General features: G+C 44.8%; 1 protein-coding gene across 1 annotated transcript in view; it reads right to left on the reverse strand.

Annotated features, from left to right (window-relative positions):
* Nucleotides 1–2,895: 2,895 nt before the first annotated feature.
* The window catches only part of PHF20 (PHD finger protein 20), a 185,535-nt gene continuing 166,966 nt past the window's right edge, over nt 2,896–21,464 (reverse strand). Inside the window, exons 16-18 of the mRNA XM_025398902.1 lie at nt 15,160–15,571; nt 13,259–13,442; nt 2,896–5,782 (exon numbers count right to left, since the gene is read on the reverse strand). Coding sequence (XP_025254687.1) covers nt 5,640–5,782; nt 13,259–13,442; nt 15,160–15,571 — 739 coding nt within the window. The 3' untranslated portion in view covers nt 2,896–5,639. The remainder of the gene's footprint in view (nt 5,783–13,258; nt 13,443–15,159; nt 15,572–21,464) is intronic.

The following is a 21,464-nucleotide window of genomic DNA, read 5'->3' on the forward strand; positions in this document are numbered from 1 at the left end:
GCCGCCAGACTTGCTCAACTTCCTTGCCAAATTTTAGGCCTGTGGTAGGAATTAAGCAGAACTAGTTGAAATAATGGATTATTTACATTACGGAAGCTACTCATTTTAATGCTGGCTCCCTTTTGGTTAAACTAGCATAACTGTTTACAAAGGAAAGAAAGAATTTGGCAAATAATGAGGACCTGTTCTGAAATCTTAAACCTACTGTTTGCAGAGGCTTCTGCCCAACCAGGAAGGACCTAGTTGGGGTCCATGGACAGCTTGGATTGGTCCCAGATGGGTCCTATTGCAGTGAGTGCCATTTGTTAATATTAGGAAGGCCAGACTTGTCTTCCTTGCACTGCTCTCAACAATCAAAATCAGCCTGCAGTTTACACCAGAAAGCATGAGTGAGACTGGGCTGGGAAGTTGGTGAGGGGCATTTTGCTTTTGAATATTAAAGACAAATTGAGAAGTATCTTTGCATTCTTGGGATTTCTTGGCAGAGTTTGCACCTGCCTCCCTGGAAAAAGATAGTTGTTTAGAAGGTAAGAACAGGCTTCTTTAAAAGGTAATGTTTAAAGAAGATTAAGGATAGGTGAAGGACAAGTGCAGTGACTCACGCCTGTAATCCCAGCACTGTGGAAGGCAGAGGCGGTGGATCACTTGAGGTCAGGAGTTCGAGACCAGCTTGACCAACAGTGAAACCCCCATCTCTACTAAAAATACAAAATTATCTGGGTGTAGTGGCACATGCCTGTAATCCCAGCACTTTGAGAGGCCGAGGCGGGCGGATCACTTGAGGTCAGGAGCTTGAGACCAGCCTGACAACCTGGTGAAACCCCCATCTCTACTAAAAATACAAAATTAGCTGAGCATGGTGGTGCACGCCTATAATCCCAGCTACTTGGGAGGCTGGGGCAGAATCGCTTGAAACCGGGAGGCGGAGGTTGCAGTGAGCGGTGATCGTGCCATTGCACTCCAGCCTGGGCAACAAGAGTGAAACTCCATCTCAAAAAAAAAAAAAAAAAAAAAAAGGTGAAGAACTTTATACAGTCATGCGTCCCTTAATGGGGATACGTTCTGAAAGATGAGCCCTTAGGCAGTTTTACTGTGTGAGCCTCATAGAGTGCACTTATGTAAACTACATGGTATAACCTATACACACCTAGGCATTGTGATAGAGCCTGCTGCTCCTAGGCTACAAGCCTGTACAGCATGTGACTGTACTGAATACTATAGGCAGTTGTAACAATGGTATTTGTGCATCTACGTAGAAAAGTTTCAGTAAAAATATATAATAGGCTGGGCGTGGTGGCTCACACCTGTAATCCCAGCACTTTGGGAGACCGAGGTGAGCGGATCACAAGGTCAGGAGTTTGAGACCAGCGTGGCCATCATGGTGAAACCATGTCCCTACTAAAAATACAAGAATTAGCTGGGCATGGTTGTGGGCACCTGTAATTCTAGCTACTCGGGAGGCTGAGGCAGGAGAATTGTTTGAACCTGGGAGGCGAAGGTTGCAGTGAGCTGAGATCGCGCCATTGCACACCAGTCTAGGCAACAGGTGAGGCTCGGTCTCAAAAAAAAAAAAATATATATATATATATATATGTAGGTAGAGATTGCGGGACTGGACGTTGTTCTGGCTGGGTAAGTGATGAGTGAATGTGAAGATCTAGGACGTTACTGTACGCTACTCCAGAATTTATATAAACACCGAACACATTGACTAAATTTTTTTTTTTTGAGACAGGATCTCACTTTGTTGCCCAGGCTGGAGTACAGAGGCACAATCTAGGTTCACTGTAACTTCTGGCTCCCAGGCCCAGGTGATCCTCCTGCCTCAGCCTCCCAAGTACCTAGGAATACAGGCACCTGCCACCATGCCCAGCTAATTTTTGTAGAGATGGGGTTTCACCATGTTGCCCAGGCTGGTCACTACTAAACTGAATTTTTTTTTTTTTTTTTTGAGACTGAGTCTGGCTCTGTCGCCCAGGCTGGAGTGCAGTGGCCGGATCTCAGCTCACTGCAAGCTCCGCCTCCCGGGTTCCCGCCATTCTCCTGCCTCAGCCTCCGGAGTAGCTGGGACTACAGGCGCCCGCCACCTCGCTCGGCTAGTACTAAACTGATTTTTTAAACTTTCTTTCTTCAATAATAAATTAGCCTTAGTTCATGATAACTTTTTGTTTTTGTTTTTCGTTTTGTTGAGACAGAGTTTCACTCTGTTGCCCAGGCTGGAGTGCAGTGGTAGGATCTTGGCTCACTGCAACCCCCTCCTCCCGGGTTCAAGTGATTCTCCTACCTCAGCCTCCTGAGTAGCTGGGACTACAGGCATGCGCCACCATGCTAATTTTTGTATTCTTAGTAGAGATGGGGTTTTGCCATGTTGGCCAGGCCAGTCTTGAACTCCTGACCGCAGGCGATCTGGCCACCTTGGCCTCCCAAAGCGCTGGGGTTACAAGCATGAGTGACAGCACCCAGCCTTTTATTTAGAGACAGGGTCTCCAGCCTCAGCCTCCCTAAGTGGTAGGATTATAGATCTGAGGCACCCTGCCTGACCAACTTTTTTACTTTGTAAGCTTTTAAATTTTAACTTTGACTTCTGTAATAACACTTTGTGTTTACACACATGGTACAACTATACAAATATATTTTCTTTATATCCTTATTCTATGAGTTTTCTTCTAGTTTAATTTTTTTATATATATTTTACTTTTTAGATTTTTGTTAAACACTAAGACAAATCCACACATTAGCCGAGGTCTATGTAGTACGACCATCAGGACATCACTAAGTGATAGGAATTTTTCAGCTCCATTATAATCTTATGGGACCACCCTGCGTATGGGGTCCATGGTTGACAGAAACATTATGTGATGCATGACTGTAACTCAACAATATGTAACTGAAACATAGCAACAAGAACCTGTTTTATTTTTTCCAAATACAGATACAGAAGTTTGCATGTTTTGCAAATATTGCTTCAAAGCAACATTTCTATATACAGCGCCTTCTGTTCTAATAGCGCGTAAACATAGGTATGTATCCACAGTGCAATGTTGGCTCATCAAGGATCCACCTTGCATATACTTACCACTTAAAGAAACAAAATGATTAGTCAAAGCGGAACTATTTTTGTCAAGGTAATTTTTTATAGGTGGATAGTTTTTCTCAAAAGACAAAACTTAGGTAGTGCACATACTTCTTTTTTTTCTTTTTCTTTTTTTTTTTTTTTGAGACGGAGTCTTGTAGTTGTCACCCGGGCTGGAGTGCAAAGGCACGATCTCGGCGGCTCACTGCAACCTCTGCCTCCTAGGTTCCAGCAGTTCTCCTGCTTCAGCCTCCCGAGTAGCTGAGATTACAGGCGCCCGCCACCACGCCTGGCTAATTTTTGTATTTTTAGTAGAGAAGGGGTTTCACCCTGTTGGCCAGGCTGGTCTCAAACTCCTGACCTCAGGTGATCCACCCGCCTCAGCCTCCCAAAGTGCTGGGATTACAGGCATGAGCCACCGCACCCGGCTGGTAGTGCACATATTTCTAAATGGTAACAGCAATGTTTGCAAATAACGGTTTCCAGTGCTCCAACTTAGGGTTAATTCACCTTGACCCAGGAATTGGGAATGGAGCCCCTCAACATGGCTTTAAATTAGGGAAGCACACTGAGGTTACAAGAACTTGGGGAATCTTCTCTGCTTCCCTAAGAACAAAAGTCACAATGAATGAAATGGGATTACTTCCTTTACCAAAAACTTAAACAATAAACCCAATAATGGCCAGTCGGCAAAATTAGGGCAATTCAGTTTCTGCTTCCATTGTTGAACAAGACATGAAATTGACTACCTTAAAAGTTACAGCTTCCACAGATGTGATTAAAACTCAAATGTATTTTCAGAAAAGAAATATCAGTAATCTAATAATACAACAATCATCACACCTCACAGTTGTGGCTACGGAAAGCCATCCTGCTTCTTCCCTTTTCAGACTGCATAACAGAACTCTTACAGTGCAGCTGTCTGAACATACATGCCATGCACGCCTGTGCATTTCTTCCCACGCCAGAAATACCAACGTTAGCAGTGAGAAACAGCCTCTTGTAGAGGAATCGTCAGTTATAGATGTTATAGCCACATGTATTCTCTCTGATGGATCAGCTATAGCAGATCAGTTTATACTTGTCCTATAATTCATTATATATCAAATGGTGAGCAAATCACTAGACAGAACATTCCCTGAAATAGATTTTAGTACAGAGGCCTGAATTCATGTCCACAATGACCTGTGCTTAACTATTCCAAAGGTCGCTAAAGATACTGTTACTACTATTGAGATATTACTGGCTACTTCACGTTTACATAGTAAATGTTTGCAGCATATAACATTACAGACTCATAAACCCATAATTAACTTATAAGAGTTAATGGACAACTGTGCTTTGATTTTTGCCTTTAGTGATAAGAAAACGAAGTAGTGAAATGGGTCACTCCTCAAAGCATGGAACATTTTAACTTTGCCTAGTAAGGAAAAACAAAACAAAATATAGCAATTACATGTGGAACCGTAACCTGCAAAAGTAACACAAATATTGTCTCAAAAGGTACAAATAGGTTGTACCTGGACCTTAAGCAGCATAATCACCTTGATCTCACAAAATAATACAAACAGGAAATTTAAAATGTTAAACTATAGTAACAAAACAATTCTGAAAACGCTGACTACTGAACATACCCTTCAGGAAGGAGAAAAGCGGCACATGTATAATTTGAAGTTTGTTTACAACAATATAAAATAAGGTAATTCCCCAAACCACATTCTTTGTAACAAATCTTTACAGTGAAAGAGTTTGAAATTTTGGGAAACATTTTTGGACATTAAATAGAACGGGGAAGCTGTCAATATTAAGAAATGGGTAGAAAATGCTGTCCTTTGGGTTCCAGACCCTGCCTGCTTCAGTTTGGAATTCCTCCTAGATTTTTATTACTGTGAGATTCTAGTTCTTCCATAGGCTGTATGGGCTCTGCTACAAAAGCCATAACACAGCCAGCTCTGGGGTGAAAGCATACAAACTTGTCCCCAGTACCATGAAGTCATGCAAGAGATGTGGTGAGAAAAGTGAAGAGTCCTAAGGAGAAAGCAGGGCAGCCAAGACTCTGCTCCTTCCCAACCTCCACAGCGTGGTGAGCTCACAACATTCCCATGAAGCTAGAAAAGGAAAATGATGCCTGCTGCCCAAACACCATGCCAGGAAGAAACCAGGGAGTTGGCATGTGCCCAAACCTGACAGAAAAGTCAATTAAATAAACTGCAAATTGAATTTACAACTGTCTCCAACTAAACTTTTTTGGCTCTCATTCCATTTATCATCAGTGGCACGATTTCAAGTGAAGTTTGTGCAAAAAGACTCCCTTCATTCAATGATGTGCACAGAAGAAGGGAATCCCGAGTCTATTTGCTACCTTTATGGTAGGCTTCGAGATCAGAGTGTCCTCCCACAGCCAAAATGGCCTCTTTGTCCAATGTCCATCACACTCCTGGCCCAGATCCCTGAAGTCAGTCGGTGTCACGTGCATTCAGCATGCTAGGTTTATTTATTTAAATATGCGAAGCTCCTCCTGCAGGTGCCCCAGGATTGTGCTCCCATGAGTTTTGGGTGCCCAGTTTCATGTTGAGCAGCAGAGGGCGATCTGCTGCACCTTGCCCAGGTCCGTCAGCAGCTGCTTGATACAATGCTTGAGCTGCGGAAGCCTGGCCAGTGGCTCAGGGGGCTCCAGTTCCCCAGTGTAGTCCAGCCAGCTCTCCAACACTGTCGGCAGAAGAGAGAAATGAGACCCAGTGAGCTCCCAACACTTGATTTGCAAGAACATCCGCAAGCATTTCAGCACCTTATTCCATCAGACCATTCATAGGCAAGGGAGGAAGGGCCATTTCAGCCAACACTGTGTCAACACCTGCTCTGCAAAGTGGTACTCCCAGGACAAAACTCAAATGCTTTAGAGCAACACAGTCCAAAAGAACTTCCTGCGATGATGGAAATGGTGCGAGTTTGTGTCATCCAATATAGTAGCCACTAGCCATATGCAGCTATTGAGCGCTGGAAACATTGCTAGTGCAACTGAGGAACTGAATTTTAAATTTTATTCAATTTTGGTTAAACAGCCACACATTGCCAGAGGCTACTGTTACCAGAGTCTAGGAGTCTCGGAAGGAAGCACCTTTCTGAGTGTTACTACTCACTCTTTAAAAAGCTTTCCCAGTCGGGCGCGGTGGCACGTGCCTATAATCCCAGCACTTTGGGAGGTCAAGGCGGGCAGATCACAAGGTCAAGAGATCGAGAGTATCTTGGCCAATGTGGTGAAACCCCATCTCCACTAAAAATACAAAAATTAGCCAGGCGTGGTGGCATGCGCCTGTAGTCCCAGCTACTCGGGAGGCTGAGGCAGGAGAATTGCTTGAACCCGGGAGGCAGAGGTTGCAGTGAGCCGAGATCACGCCACTGCACTCCAGCCTGGCAACAAAGCGAGACTCCATCTCAAAGAAATAAAAGATAAATAAGTAAATAAAATAAAAAATAAAAAGCTTTCCCATGCTGAAAATCAGAGGCTGGTGTTTTAGCATCCTGTCAAGAAAAATGAAAATCTACAGGGTCTTGAAAAGGTCTATTTGTATCATCATAAACTCTGATTTGCTTCATATTAATTCCTGATTGACACATAATCATCAGTGGCACAGAATACTCTGATATTATTTTCTCCCTTTAATTTTTTTTTTTTTTTTTTGAGATGGAGTCTCACTGTGTCACCCAGGCTGGAGTGCAGTGGCGCGATCTCAGTTCACTGCAATCTCTGCCTCCTAGGTTCAAGAGATTCTCCTGCCTCAGCCTCCCAAGTAGGTGGGATTACAGGCATGTGCCACCACGCCCAGCGAATTTCTGTATTTTGGTCTCAAACTCCCGACCTCAGGTGATCCACCCACCTTGGCCTCCCAAAGTGCTAGGATTACAGGCATGAGCCACTGGGCGTGGCTTTTTTTTTTTCTTTTGAGACAGCGTTTCGCTCTTGTTGCCTGGGCTGGAGTACAATGTCATGATCTCGACTCATTGCAACCTTCGCCTCCTGAGTACAGGCGATTCTCCTGCCTTAGCCTCCTGAGTAGCTGGTATTACAGGCACAGGCCACTACGCCTGGCTAATTTTTGTATTTTTATTAGAGACGGGGTTTCGTCATGTTGGCCAGGCTGGTCTCGAACTCCTGACCTCAGGTGATCCACCCACCTTGGCCTCTCAAAGTGCTAGGATTATAGGCATAAGCCACCATGCCCAGCCCCTTTAAATATTTAATGTAAGATTTCAGGTATTAATTAACATTATCATTATTGATTCAATATCTAGAAAGCTGTCTCGCTTGTGAGAACAAGTATTTCTCTACAGAAAGATGTTTGTTCTTCCCCAAGCTACCCCCTAAAGCTCTGGCATTTGGGGAGAGACCATCTGGGAACCCTGCACCTTTGACAAGAACCACCCCCTGCAGGTAGCCCCTGTGCTTTCCCAGCCTGCCTAAAGCCTTTCTAGTCCATGCACCAACCTGTACTGATCACCTTCTGGACCCTGGAGTGCAGCAAAAGGAAGGCCCATCCAGTACCTCATCATCAAGCAGCCTGCAACCTACTGCACAGTCCTCTCCTGTCCTCAAGACTCAGCCCTACCTTCCTCTCCACCTTTCTAAATCCTCTGTTTCCTGTGAGCTATTCTTTAGGGAAGCCTTCCCCAATCCCATACCCTGAATCTGGTCCTTGTGTTACAGGTGCTATGGTATCATGTGTTCTCCTTTGAGCATTTACTATGGTTTGTAATTACAGGTAATGGGATGATTTGATTAATATCTGTCTCTTCCACTAGATCAAGTTCCATGAGGACAAAGGCTGAGTCTGCCTTGCTTGCCACTATATCCCTAACACTCACCTGTGTCTGAAACGTCGCAAGCCTGCAACAAACACAGCGAGAGAAGGAATGTGTGGTGCAGCAAAGTGCCCCACCCATTGCTCTGGACCCTGTGTAGCTTATCCTCCTCCATCATATTTCTTGTTGGTATTTGGGGGTTCCAAGAAGGAGGAACCCTCTCTCTTCCTAATTCCAGCAAGTACAAGGACTTGGGAAATAAGAAAAATAAGACTGCCTCCTTAGACTTAAGCTTGAAAACCAAGAGTAAAAGATCAGTCACGTGAGAGGAACTAGTGGCCTCCTGAGCAAGAAAACTGCATAGTGACCAGTTTCAAAACACCAGTAAGTCTTTAAACAAAACAAAACAAAACAAGAAGGAGACAGGGGACTGCTCAGCAAACAGGCACAAGAATAAATGAAGAGGCCGGGCACGGTGGCTCACACCTGTAATCCCAACACTTTGGGAGGTCGAGGGAGGTGGATCACCTGAGGTCAGGAATTCAAGACCAGCCTGGCCAACATGGTGAAACCCATCTCTATTTAAAATACAAAATTAGCCGGGTGTGGTGGCAGGCGTCTGCCTGCTACTTGGAAGACTGAGGAAGGGAGAATTGCTTGAAACTGGCAGGCAGAGGCTTCAGTAAGCCGAGATGATGCCACTGTACTCCAGCCTGGGCGAGAAAGAGTGAGACCCCATCTCTAAATAAATAAATAAATAAATAAATAAATAAATAAATAAATGGAGAAAAGGCAGTCAAGACTGGATGGGTCATTCCAACAGCAAAGAGAGTCAGTCAATCTTTTGCAAGATGATCCTATGATCCTACAGTTGCTGAGACGCCCCTCTTAAGGTCACCCTAACCACCTCAGATCTAGTTCCAGGCTCACCAAAGACATCCTGATACTACAGTGGCCCAGGAGGCATGCACAGTATGAAGGTGCACCAACACTCAGACTGGAAGAGTCTAAGCTACTCAGTAGTGCCTGAGCTTGGTTAACAGGAGTGTGTGGAATGCCTGGGATGGAAGGTGTCTGTCTAGGTCTGCTGGGCTGAAGAACAAAGCCAGGACTGTGGGAAGTCAACAGCATCTCCTCTGGACCCCAGCATCCAGCAGGCCAGCCTGTCCACACCATGTGCTGCACCATCCCAAGTGTCTCTTTTAAAGATGCAGAACAGCTTCCAACTAGTATACTGGTTGCTAGCAAGACAGAAGGTTACAGAGGAAAAATTTCTGTTCAAATACACTAAGATCATCTGTATAGATACCACTGCTCATCAAGGCAATATTTTTTATTTAAGAAAATAATATCTCTAATGCCAAAAGACTTTTTTACTTTTCATGGTCATTAAATATCCTTTGTCTTTTAAAGTACTCTTCAGGCCGGGCACAGTGGCTCACGCCTGTAATCCCAGCACTTTGGGAAGCCGAGGCAGGCGGATCACAAGGTCAGGACTTCAAGATCAGCCTGACCGACATAGTGAAACCCCGTCTCTATTAAAAATACAAAAATTAGCCAGGCATGGCAGCGCGCGCCTGTAATCCCAGTTACTCAGGAGACTGAGGCAGGAGAATCGCTTGAACCCAGGAGGTGGAGGTTATGGTGAGCTGAGATCATGCCACTACACTCTACTCTGGGCAGCAGACTGAGACTCCGTCTCAAAAATAAATAAATTAATTAATTAATTAATTAAGGGAGGAGACCACCCCTCATATTGTCTTATGCCCAATTTCTGCCTCCAAAGAAAGAAGAAGTAAAAACTAAAAGGCAGAAATGAAATCCACAGGCAGACAGCCTGGCGCCGCACCCTGGGCCTGGTAGTTAAAGATCGACCCCGACCTAATTGGTTCTGTTATCTATAGGCTACAGACATTGTAGAGAAATACACTGTGAAAATCCCTATCCTGTTTTGTTCCGATCTAATTACTGGTGCATGCAGCCTCCAGTCACATACCCCCTGCTTGCTCAATCAATCACGACCCTCTCACAGGCACCCCCTTAGAGTTGTGAGCCCTTAAAAGGGACAGGAATTGCTCACTCGGGGAGCTCGGCTCTTGAGACAAAAGTCTTGCCGATGCCCCCGGCCGAATAAACCCCTTCCTTCTTTAACTCGGTGTCTGAGGAGTTTTGTCTGCCACTCGTCCTGCTATAAAATAAAGTACTGTTCACATAACTACATAAATAATTAAATAATGGCCAATTGTAAAACAATGGCATTATATATATATATATATATACACACACACACACACTTCATTTAATAGCTTACTAGGCTTTTTTTTTTTTTTTTTTTTTTTTAAAGAAATGGGGTCTTGCTCTGTCACCCACGCTGGAGTATGGTGACACGATCATAGCTCACTGTAACCTTGAACTCCTGGCCTCAAGTGATCCTCTTGCCTTGGCCTCCCAAAGCACTGGGATTACAAGGGTGAGCCACTACGCCAAGCCAGCTTTTAAATTTTTAAAAATTTTTTATTTTTCAGACTGAGTCTTGCTCTGTTGCCCAGTGTGGAGGACAGTGATATGATCTCAGCTCACTGCAACCTCCGCCTCCTAGGTTCAAGTAATTTTCCTGCTTCAGCCTCCCGAGTAGCTAGGATTACAGTTGTGCACCACCACACCTGGCTAAGCAGGCCAGCTTTTTAAAAAAGGAATGTTACGTCCAAATTCCTATTTAAAAACTTAGTTATGAAAGCTTAGTTTATCTTGGTGTTTAAATAAAGAGTTGATTCCCTAAAAAGGGATTCTGATTACTCTTAAATACTATGCAAAAGTCTGTTTACCTAAACAAAATCTTTAAGCTTTATCATTTATTTTAATGCTTGGTATCTCTCTCAGGGCCTAGAGTCTTAGAAATGTACAGAATATGTGACTCTGAGTTGGCGAGACATACAAGAGGCCAAAGAAGGGCATTCAGGCCTACCATCTTTGCCACATTGCCCATTCGGCACGTCCAGGGCTAGAGAGGCTAAACCTGGCTGAAGAGAGGATTAAGGAGGTAAGATGTGAGTAGACTTTAACTTCTCCCCTCAGAGAAGGTCCCTGTGGCAACAACCAAACATTCACCCTGTTTCCATGGTGATAATCCTATTTTCAGGGGCTCGGAGCCACTCCTACTGCTATTCTCTCAAGAGCTACACTTTTTTGTCTAGCATTATATCCTCCTTCAGCTCTCTAATAATATGTTTTTCAGACAGTGGCATCAGTTACAATTCCTTTTTTTAGTTTATTTTTTTAGAGACAGGGTCTGTGTTACACAGGCTGGAGTACAGTGGCATAATCACAGCTCACTACAGCCTCCAACTCCTGGACTCAAGCAGTCCTCCCACCTCAGCCTCCCAAGTAGCTGGGACTCCACCCCTACACTTGGCTAATTTTATTTTATTTTATTTATTTATTTTTTATTATTATACTTTAAGTTCTAGGGTACATGTGCATAATGTGCAGGTTTGTTACATATGTATACTTGTGCCATGTTGGCATGCTGCACCCATCAACTCGTCAGCACCCATCAACTTGTCATTTACATCAGGTATAACTCCCAATGCAATCCCTCCCCCCTCTCCCCTCCCTATGATAGGCCCCAGTGTATGATGTTCCCCTTCCCGAGTTCAAGTGATCTCATTGTTCAGTTCCCACCTATGAGTGAGAACATGCGGTGTTTGGTTTTCTGTTCTTGCAATAGTTTGCTGAGAATGATGGTTTTCATCCATGTGCCTACAAAGGACACAAACTCATCCTTTTTTATGGCTGCATAGTATTCCATGGTGTATATGTGCCACATTTTCTTAATCCAGTCTGTCACTGATGGACATTTGGGTTGATTCCAAGTCTTTGCTATTGTGAATAGTGCCTCAATAAACATACGTGTGCATGTGTCTTTATAGCAGCATGATTTATAATCCTTTGGGTATATACCCAGTAATGGGATGGCTGGGTCATATGGTACTTCTAGTTCTAGATCCTTGAGGAATCGCCATACTGTTTTCCATAATGGTTGAACTAGTTTACAATCCCACCAACAGTGTAAAAGTGTTCCTATTTCTCCACATCCTCTCCAGCACCTGTTGTTTCCTGACTTTTTAATGATCGCCATTCTAACTGGTGTGAGATGGTATATCTCATTGTGGTTTTGATTTGCATTTCTCTGATGGCCAGTGATGATGAGCATTTTTTCATATGTCTGTTGGCTGTATGAATGTCTTCTTTTGAGAACTGTCTGTTCATATCCTTTGCCCACTTTTTGATGGGGTTGTTTGTTTTTTTCTTGTAAATTTAATTTTATTTTTTATAGAGACTGTGATGCCCAGGCTGGCCTGAGGCAATCCTCCCACCTTGACCTCCCAAAGTACTGAGATTATAGGTGTGAGCCACCACACCCAGCCTAGGTCTTGCTGTCTCTCTCACTGTCCTCCAGCAGGGCAACCCTTTTTCCAGTCGAGCCAGATCATCTCCAGTAGGAAACACCATCATTCTCCTTAAAGCTCAACTTCAGTCTCAGCAGTTTTAGGAAGCCCTCCTGTTAGCACTCTCCTCCCCTGGCATGGCATCAGCCACATGTGTCCTGGCCACACCTCATGGCCCTCACTTGTATAACAGATGGCATTTCTTCTGAGTTATTTCATGTATGTTTTATATTCCCAGTTACAGTAAAAAATCATAGCCGGACTGTACCCAGAATCCTCAAACATTTCTTTCTTAACTCGGCTCCATTTTTAACATGAAAACAAATAATTAGGGAATATTCCAACAACCCAAACCGTCAACTTCCTGGAGAGAGACTGAACTTGATCGTATTCATCATTACAGGTTTGACCCTCCAGGCCTGTCCGTGACCACCAATATCTGGGAGGAATACCTGGGGCTACACAAATGACTCAGGCAAATTCTCAAATCTCTATTGGCTTACGAGCAGAAAGCTTCATTTTAGATTTTATCAAAGATTGAAATAAGAGGTTTTTCAGATTAAATCCTCAGATACCCTAAAACTCAAGTCAAAATTTTAATTTCTCACAGAACTTGTTTGTAAAGATTCGCTTAGATCACACATTTCCTGCAAGCAGGACTGCCAGTTGCCCTCTCTCTGCATACTCAACTTCACAGAAGGGGTCAGTCAGACAAGCGAGGCAGGACCCAACATCATGCAGATCTTGCACCTGATAAATACTAAAAGTAAGGCTCGTCCATCCTGAGGGGAGAATGGAGGTGGGGAGAGGCTGAAAAGAAGAGAAGCAAAGAGTACAGTGGTCCCTGTAAACTCAGATTGGGGGGTTCAGAAAGCCGCTCGTCTGGGGGTGCTCAGAGTGCATGCCAATGCACAGGTGGCCAAGGAGGGAGCCCTACCATCCAGCTCCTTCTCAATGGAGTCCATCCTGTGCGTCACTTCATCCTGAAGAGATTCCACGTGGGTCAGCAGGTTAAACTGCCACTGGTGCTGGGAGCTCAGCAGCCCCTCTCCACCTCTGTCCAGCAGCTTCCGAGCAGGGGCTTCCTCTGGTAGGGCCTTTTTGGAGACATATTCCTTCACCTGGGGATGCAATGGCATGGAAATTACTGAATGGAGATAGCCCCTGGCCCATTTTTCAACCAGCCAGCGTTTGCAGCCATCTGAAATACTAGCTGCAGTTTCAATACTCCAAATTCCTACCTCCCTTTCCTATTTCCTACTTCGGAACTGGGCAGAAGCTTGCCCACTGTACCAATTCCAATGACCTCAAGGTAGCACTCTAGCTCGGGGACCCACAGCTGCTTCCTACTGACTGGGCCAATGTCCTAGCCTCACAGAATGGCTTTCAGAGCCCTGAGAGCTGATTAGAGCAGGGCTAGTGCAGACGAGGGTTAGTACACGGGAGTCACACCAACGAGTTTCAAGTCTCAGCTCCATCTCCTGCTGAATGTGCAAGTCTGGATGGACTACTTCATGTCCCTGAGCCTCTGCTCCCTCAGTGGAAGGATGGGGGTAGTAAAACCTATTTGGAAGGTTCACAAGGATGATATAGGGTAAGGCACATAAAAGCAAGGTCAGCTTACAATCAATGGAAGAGACTGTTAACCCTGGTTGCTTTGCTGCAGCCCAGTATTTCTGACTTTGTTTTATGTGCCAGATACCTCTAGGAAACCTGCCTGATCCATAGGACCACAAACCTTTTCTAGGATTTGGTAACTCAACCTTTCATTCATCCATTTGAAATGAAATAGATTCTAGCCAATATTTATTTAGTACTTACTATGTGCAAAACAATGTGCTGAGGGATTTTCACAAATACGTTCCACAGTAACTGAGGGGGCTTCACTGGCCCCATTCTACAGGCAAGAAAACAGGTCTGGTCAGGAAGGTGAAGTAACCCACTCAGAATCACAGTAAGGGGCTGAGCCCAGAACTGAAACTGCATCTGTCTCAAGACTGTGTCCTTACCACCTTGCCCAACACTGTTTAGACACAGTCAAGGGCACAAGGATGAATGAGGTACAATCCCCTCCCTTGAGGGGCTTGTAATCTAGGATCCCCTTGGCACCATGCAGCAATGTATTTAACGCTGGTGACACCAACCTGCAGGAGAAAGTCTGGGAAGTAAGGATGATGAGGCAGAGGAACTCTCAAATCATACAAAGCCTCACTGACAACTGAGGACAGGGCACAATGAGCCTAGTGAGCAGTTAGAGATGAAAACACCGGCAATGAGGTGACACAAGGGGGTTCTAGAAGAGAGTGACTTGAATAACAAAAAAACCAAAAGTGGTTCTTGGGAAAACTGATGAAACCAGCAATATTTTGACAAAGTGTACCATTTCTACCACAGGGCTTCAAAGTTAGAAGTCAAAATAAAGCTATCATACAACTGGATTGAAAAAATTCTGCCTAACAAAACATTTGACTCATTGTTTGCTCATGCTAAGAATTAACATCTAGGTGCAATTATAATGCAAACTGCCTTAAAGAAAAGATGAGTTTTCCTAACCCAATTCTCCTTGCTACTTCCCACCTCTCCCTTCCTCTGCACCCACGCCCCCACGACCCACCACTCTTGACTATGCCATTTTGTGGGTGCTTCCTGGAACCTAGGATCTTTGGCTTAAGTGGGCTCTCCTGACTTTGCACCCATTTGCTTACCAAAATATCTATGGTAAGCAAATTTAAATACAGTTTTATTAATAAATATCTTCCATAGAACATTCAGACCTAGGAGGAGAACTTACAAGCACTCACGCAATGAATGAAGAACAAGTACAAGCCAGCCACATACCTTTGGGGAGCTGGGTTTGGGGTCACTGTCCCCCCTGCTCCTGTCTTGGTCTAGAGGCCAGCCCAGGCGCGGGGAGAGGGAATCATTGCCGTTCTCGTGGAGGGGGTTGACCGCATCGTCGAGGGCAGAGCCCCTCGTCTCCACCACCAGCTTCTGCTCCACGGCAGGGTAGTAGGCACGGGGCTTCTGGTAGCAGTGCTCACTGGTGATATAGGACTCCTCCACAGAACGCGGCAGGGGCAGGGCCAGGGGCCTGGGCTTCTCCACTGCCCCGTTCAAAGTTCTATAGCTTGGGGCTTCCTCCTTGCTCCTGGTGTCAGTGACAGGGATGTTTTTGAATTGAGATCTCCCTTCCCCTGAGTGCTGTTTCCAAGGCTGGCACCACAGTGGCAGATCAGGATGCTCCCGGCTTCTGTTGAGAGGACAAAGAGGGCATGGGTTTTGGAGTAACTGGACCATTGCAGGGGTTCCCAATTCCTAAATACTCTCCCAGTAGGGACAGCAGCTCCACCTAGGCCATCTGACCACACACTACCATTTGCTAAACAAGAGGGAATGTGAATCTGTGGTCTCCTAGGAGACCACTCCTTAGTGAGCTTCCACTGTGGTCACACACGGTGAGTGGGACTGGACTCTCACTCAGAAGACCTGAATGGATTTCAACTCTGGGACAACTCACTCAACCAGCCTCATTCCTACTTCCTCCTCTGTGAAACTGGGCTAATTATCTGTCTGATCTGTCTGCTATTGTAAACCAAAAATAAAATTCTAAGCCCCTCAACCAACTTGAATGGACCCCTCTTAGCCAAGAGCATTCCAACATTAACCTGAAAAACTAGTTCAGGCCACGATGGGAAGGGAATCAGACAAGCCTTCTACCTTTGGAATTCATGCACAACTGACCAGCATTAACATTAAAACAGAGACCCTAAGACTGACAAAACAGACTGTTTGTAGCAATAAGATACCAACATAACAGATAGCAGGTACTGCAATAAATCAAAGTATTTTACCCCAAAATATATTTCTTTGACATATTTTGAACTAGCCCTGCAAAGCTGTCTCTTGTGGGGAAATCACATTCTATAGAGAATCCCCTTTCCTTTCCAGGTCTTTTCCTGTTCCAGGAGAAAATTAAGTAAGAGTCTGGCACCTTTTTAGGTCTGATAAGAAACATTTACGATCTATTCTCTCTGAAGCCTGCTACCTGGAGGCTTCATCTACATAGTAAGAACTCTGGTCTCCACGACCCCTTATTTTAACCCAGACACTCCTTTCTTCCTTCCTTTCTTTCCTTTGTTTTCTTTCTTTCCCTCCTTCCTTTCTTTTCTTTCTTTCTCTTTCTTTCCTTCCTTCCTTTTCTCTTTCTTCTTCCTTTCCTTCCTTTTGTCTTCCTTCTTTCCTTTTCTCTTTCTTCCTTCCTTTCCTTCCTTTTGTCTTCCTTCCTTTCCTTCCTTTTCTCTTCCTTCCCTTTCTTTTCTCTTCCTTCCTTCCTTTCCTTTTCCTTTCTTTCCTTCCTTTTCTCTTCCTCCCTTCCCTTCCTTTTCTCTTCCTCCTTCCCTTCCTTTTCTCTTTCTCCCTTCCCTCCCCTTCCTCCACTTTCTCTTTCTTCCTTCTTCTTTCTTTCTTTCCTTCTTTCTTTCTTTCTTCTTTTTCCTTCCTTCCTTCCTTTTCTACCTCTCTCTCTTTCTTTCTTCTTTTTTTTTGACAGAGTTTCGCTCTTGTTGCCCAGGCTGGAGTGCAATGGTGCAATCTCAGCTCACTGCAACCTCTGCCTCCAGGTTCAAGCAATTCTCCTGCCTCAGCCTCCCAAGTAGCTGGGATTACAGGCATGCACCACCATGCCCAGCTAATTTTGTATTTTTAGTAGGGATGTGGTTTCTCCATGTTGGTCTTGAACTCCCGACCTCAGGTGATCCATCCACCTCAGTCTCCCAAAGTTCTGGGAGCCCAAAGGCATGGGCCACTGCACCTGGCGACAGGCCTTTAGATAATAACTTAACTCTTTAGATAATAACTTAACTCTTTCAATCAATTGCCAATCAGAAAATCTTTGAATCTACCTATGACCTGGAAGCCCACCCACCCCTCAAGTTGTCCTGCCTTTCTGGACCCAACCAATGTACTTCTTATATGTATTGATGTCTTATGTCTCCCTAAAATGTATGTAGCCTGTATGTAGCCTGACCACCTTGGGCTCATGTTCTCAGGACCTCCTGAGGCTGTCTCACAAGTCAAGGTCCTCATATTTGGCTCAGAATAAATCTCTTCAAGTATTTTACAGAATTTGACTCTTTTTGCCAACACCATCAACCACTGAGTTTCATAACAATTAAGTGATTTAATGGTGGCCTAAAGTGCTCTTCAAATGTGACTTACTAAAAATAAGCTTAACTTATTAATAAACAGTTACAATGATCCCAGCATGTAATGGCATTCAATTACAAAAATGCAATGATTACCCAGGGGTTACAAAAATAAAATCAACTGTCATTTATGTATAGGCCATTAATGATAAAGCTTCTAAAAATTATTCTGAAACTTTGTTTTCACCATTCCAAAGAAAAAAGTTTGTTATTGAAGAAAAGAACAGGGATTCTTACCCTTTTTAGGGCCACAGACTCCTGTGAGCATCTACTGAAAGCTGTGCTTCCATGTATGTGCACATAAAATGTTGTGGATGCCTTCCTGTACCTTCCTGTGAAAGTGGAAGTGGCCATATACATGAAGGCACAGAGTGATGTTACAGAACTAAAATTCTGCTCCCAAGGGCCTACAACTATCCCGTCTCAGCTCTCCTACTCCAGCAATCCCATACCACTGCTAGCCACTGAGGAAGAGGGGGAAACAATTGGCATCAATTGTTTGGGACACCTCCAGACAGGTTATCAGCCTGTCCCAGGAACCTACTCAGGACCCAGACATACCACTGAAATCACAATTGCTCAGGGGAAATGGGAGTCATCGTTAACTTTCAGGTCCACTACCTGTTAACATGTAACACACGAGCCAGAGTACAGACCTGCTCTTTATTAAAAAATCCATTAAAGTCTTTGCTTCCTCCCACCTACAATTTTCACCATTCCAGCTGGGATCTGAAGGTGCTACTCCTCACAAGCATGACCCTGCCATTTCCTTGCAAGCCCTGTCAATCATGAAGAAGGTAAGCACAGCCATCCAGGCCATGTTTTTTATGGTGACAGATGCTCTGAAGTTAGTTAGTCCCAGTTTTATTGTTTGTCTTTGAAAATAAATTCACCGGGTCACTGGGGAACAATATTTCTGAGAATAAAAGCCCAGAGCCCGTGACAACGGAGACCATCCATGAATACAGAGACACACTGGGGCCACCTTCCCCTTTCCCAGGATCTTTTCTCCATTCATAATAAGTACCAAGATCTTCCTATGCCCTCTTCTGAATTGCTAGAAGACAGATTTAATTCTACTACAAACAAAGTCATTTCTATAAAGATAGAGGATCTAGATAAGGATTCAGAAGGGACAAGGGGCTGGGCACAGTGGCTCACACCTGTAATCCCAGTGCTTTAGGAGGCTGAGGCAGGCAAAACACTTGAGCCCAGGAGTTCGAGACCAGCCTGGGCAACATGGCAAAACCCAGTCTCTACTAAAAATATGAAAACTAGCCAGGTGCGGTGGTACATGCCTATAATCCCAGCTACTGGAGAGGCTAAGGCATAAGAATCACTTGAACTAGGGAGGCAGAAGTTTCAGTGAGCTGAGATCGTACCACTGAACTCCAGCCTGGGTGACAGAGTGAGATCCTTGTCTCAAAAACAAAAAAAGAAGGGGCAAGCCTCCAGGAACACTGACATTTCAGTAAGGAAAAAAGAGAACAGCATCTGACAGAACCCTCAAATGAAAAGAAATGCAGGCGCCTGTAGGCCCAGCTACTCAGGAAGCTGAGGTGGGAGGATAACAACTATTATTTTTAAAAAGTTCGGCCCTATTAAGACTGTTGAAAAGAAAATAATAAAAATAAAGGAAATATGAGCCAGACACAGTGGCTCACACCTATAACCCCAGCACGTTGGGAGGGCAAGGCAGGTAGATCACTTGACCAGCCTGGGCAACACAGCAAGACCCCATCTCTTAAAAAAAAAAAAAAAAAAGGGCCGGGCGCTGTGGCTCAAGCCTGTAATCCCAGCACTTTGGGAGGCCGAGACGGGTGGATCACGAGGTCAGGAGATCGAGACCATCCTGGCTAACACAGTGAAACCCCGTCTCTACTAAAAAATACAAAAAACTAGCGGGGCGAGGTGGCGGACGCCTGTAGTCCCAGCTACTCGGGAGGCTGAGGCAGGAGAATGGCATAAACCCGGGAGGCAGAGCTTGCAGTGAGCTGAGATCCGGCCACTGCACTCCAGCCTGGGCGACAGAGCGAGACTCCGTCTCAAGAAAAATAAATAAATAAATAAATTAATTAATTAATTATTTTAAAAACCACATTTAAAAAAAGAAATATAGCAAAGTTTACAATCAGGAGTAGCCCAAGGTTTCCCAGGCACTCACGTGGACCACCATCCACCTACTTCATTTAATTGCTGCCATCTCAATAAAAACAAACTCATTTGGTTTATATGGGGTTAAGTTTTCCTATTTTATGAAATGTGAGGAAATAGCTAGTCTCTGACATCCTATCTAGGGCTGTCATTTGATTCAGTTCACCTCAACAGATTCTGTCACAGCAACTGCTAATTGCCCCAGCATCCAACTTCTCCTTCTCCTTTTATCCCCACCCCCACTCCTACTCCTAAGTATAAGCAGGCCTGTGGCCACCTGCCTAGCCTGCCCTGCCATTAGGCCTGTCCAAGAAACTATTTGCCCTCCCTCTTCTTTTTCTCTTTTCCCCCTCCTGGGGACTGGGGCAGGCTGAGGTGCAGGTGAAACTGCTTCAACCATGCAAATGGGGGTAATCCCAAGAGAATACCAGAACAATAAGACAAAAAGAACCTAAGACCATGCAGATAAGGGGAACCCTAAGAGAATGCTGGAGCCGTAAGACAGAAGGAAACAAAGTTCCCAACCCCACAGATGGAATCCTGGAGAAAGGCCACTTACCTAGCCTAGATCCCTGCCTAGCCTTGAACCATTCATTTATATGAGAAAGGAACTTGTTTCGTTTGAGCCTCTATTTGGGGGGTCCTTGTTATAGCAGCTCAGCTTTTACCCAAACCAACGCAGACTCTTGTTGAACGTTTCCTCCTCAACCACCTTTGTAACTCAGATCTTGAAGCCAGGACTCTGTGTGCCAGAGAGCACAAGAGGAAGCAGATTCCCATCTCGCCATCTCAGGGCCCTGATGCTCCACTCTGCCTGACACCAGGCCTCCTCTAGGACTAACCAGCACAAAGGAAATCCTAACCAGGAGTGGCCTATCAAGTCTTAACTCACTCATGGCCCTAGTCTGTCACTGTTTACAACTTAAATAAAAGCAGTCCCTGACACAGACTATACTAAAACCAAAAGAAAGCTCACAGGGTCATGCAGTATCACATAGAGAGACAGTTAGAAAAGTACCTGACAGAGCCTGGATTTGGATTCTAGTCCAGGCTCTACCCATGGAAGCCATGGAAGAGGCACTACCCCACTCAAGGCCCTGTTGCTGTATGGGGTAAAGTAGGGTAGGTTATAAAAGCCAAGAGACCGGCCGGACGCAGTGGCTCACGCCTGTAATCCCAGCACTTTGGGAGGCTGAGGTGGGCGGATCACTTGAGGCCAGGAGTTCAGGACCAGCCTGGCCAACATGGTGAAACCCCATCTCTACTAAAAATACAAAAATTAGCCAGGCGTGGTGGCATGTGCCTGTAATCCCAGCTACTTGGGAGTCTGAGGCAGAAGAATCGCTTGAACCCAGGAGGTGGAGGTAGTAGTGAGCCAAGATCCTGCCACTGCATTCCAACCTGGGTGACTGAGTGAGACTCTGTCTCAACAACAATAACAACAAAAAGCCAACAGACCCCAATAAAAGCCACATGTGTTTATCACAGCTTACATGAAATTGGGTCATCTGACATATAGAATGCAACCACAGGAGGAAATTCACACTAAATTTCATTCTCTGGCCACTAAAAGCCAGAAGGCCAGCTCCAAAGGTTTAAAGCTTTTCTGTATCAGCAAACCACCAAGAGACATTTTTACTGAGCAACCATTGTGCTAGAGAACAGGCCTGCCAACAATATCTGTTCTAGCAGCTTTTTCAATTTTACCTTCTTTACCAATCAAGAACGTTTAGAATGAGCTGAGGCAAGCCTGGGCACGGTGGCTCATGCCTGTAATCTCAGCAC

This window comes from Theropithecus gelada, chromosome 10, assembly GCF_003255815.1.
Source record: "Theropithecus gelada isolate Dixy chromosome 10, Tgel_1.0, whole genome shotgun sequence".
Lineage (NCBI taxonomy): Eukaryota > Metazoa > Chordata > Mammalia > Primates > Cercopithecidae > Theropithecus > Theropithecus gelada.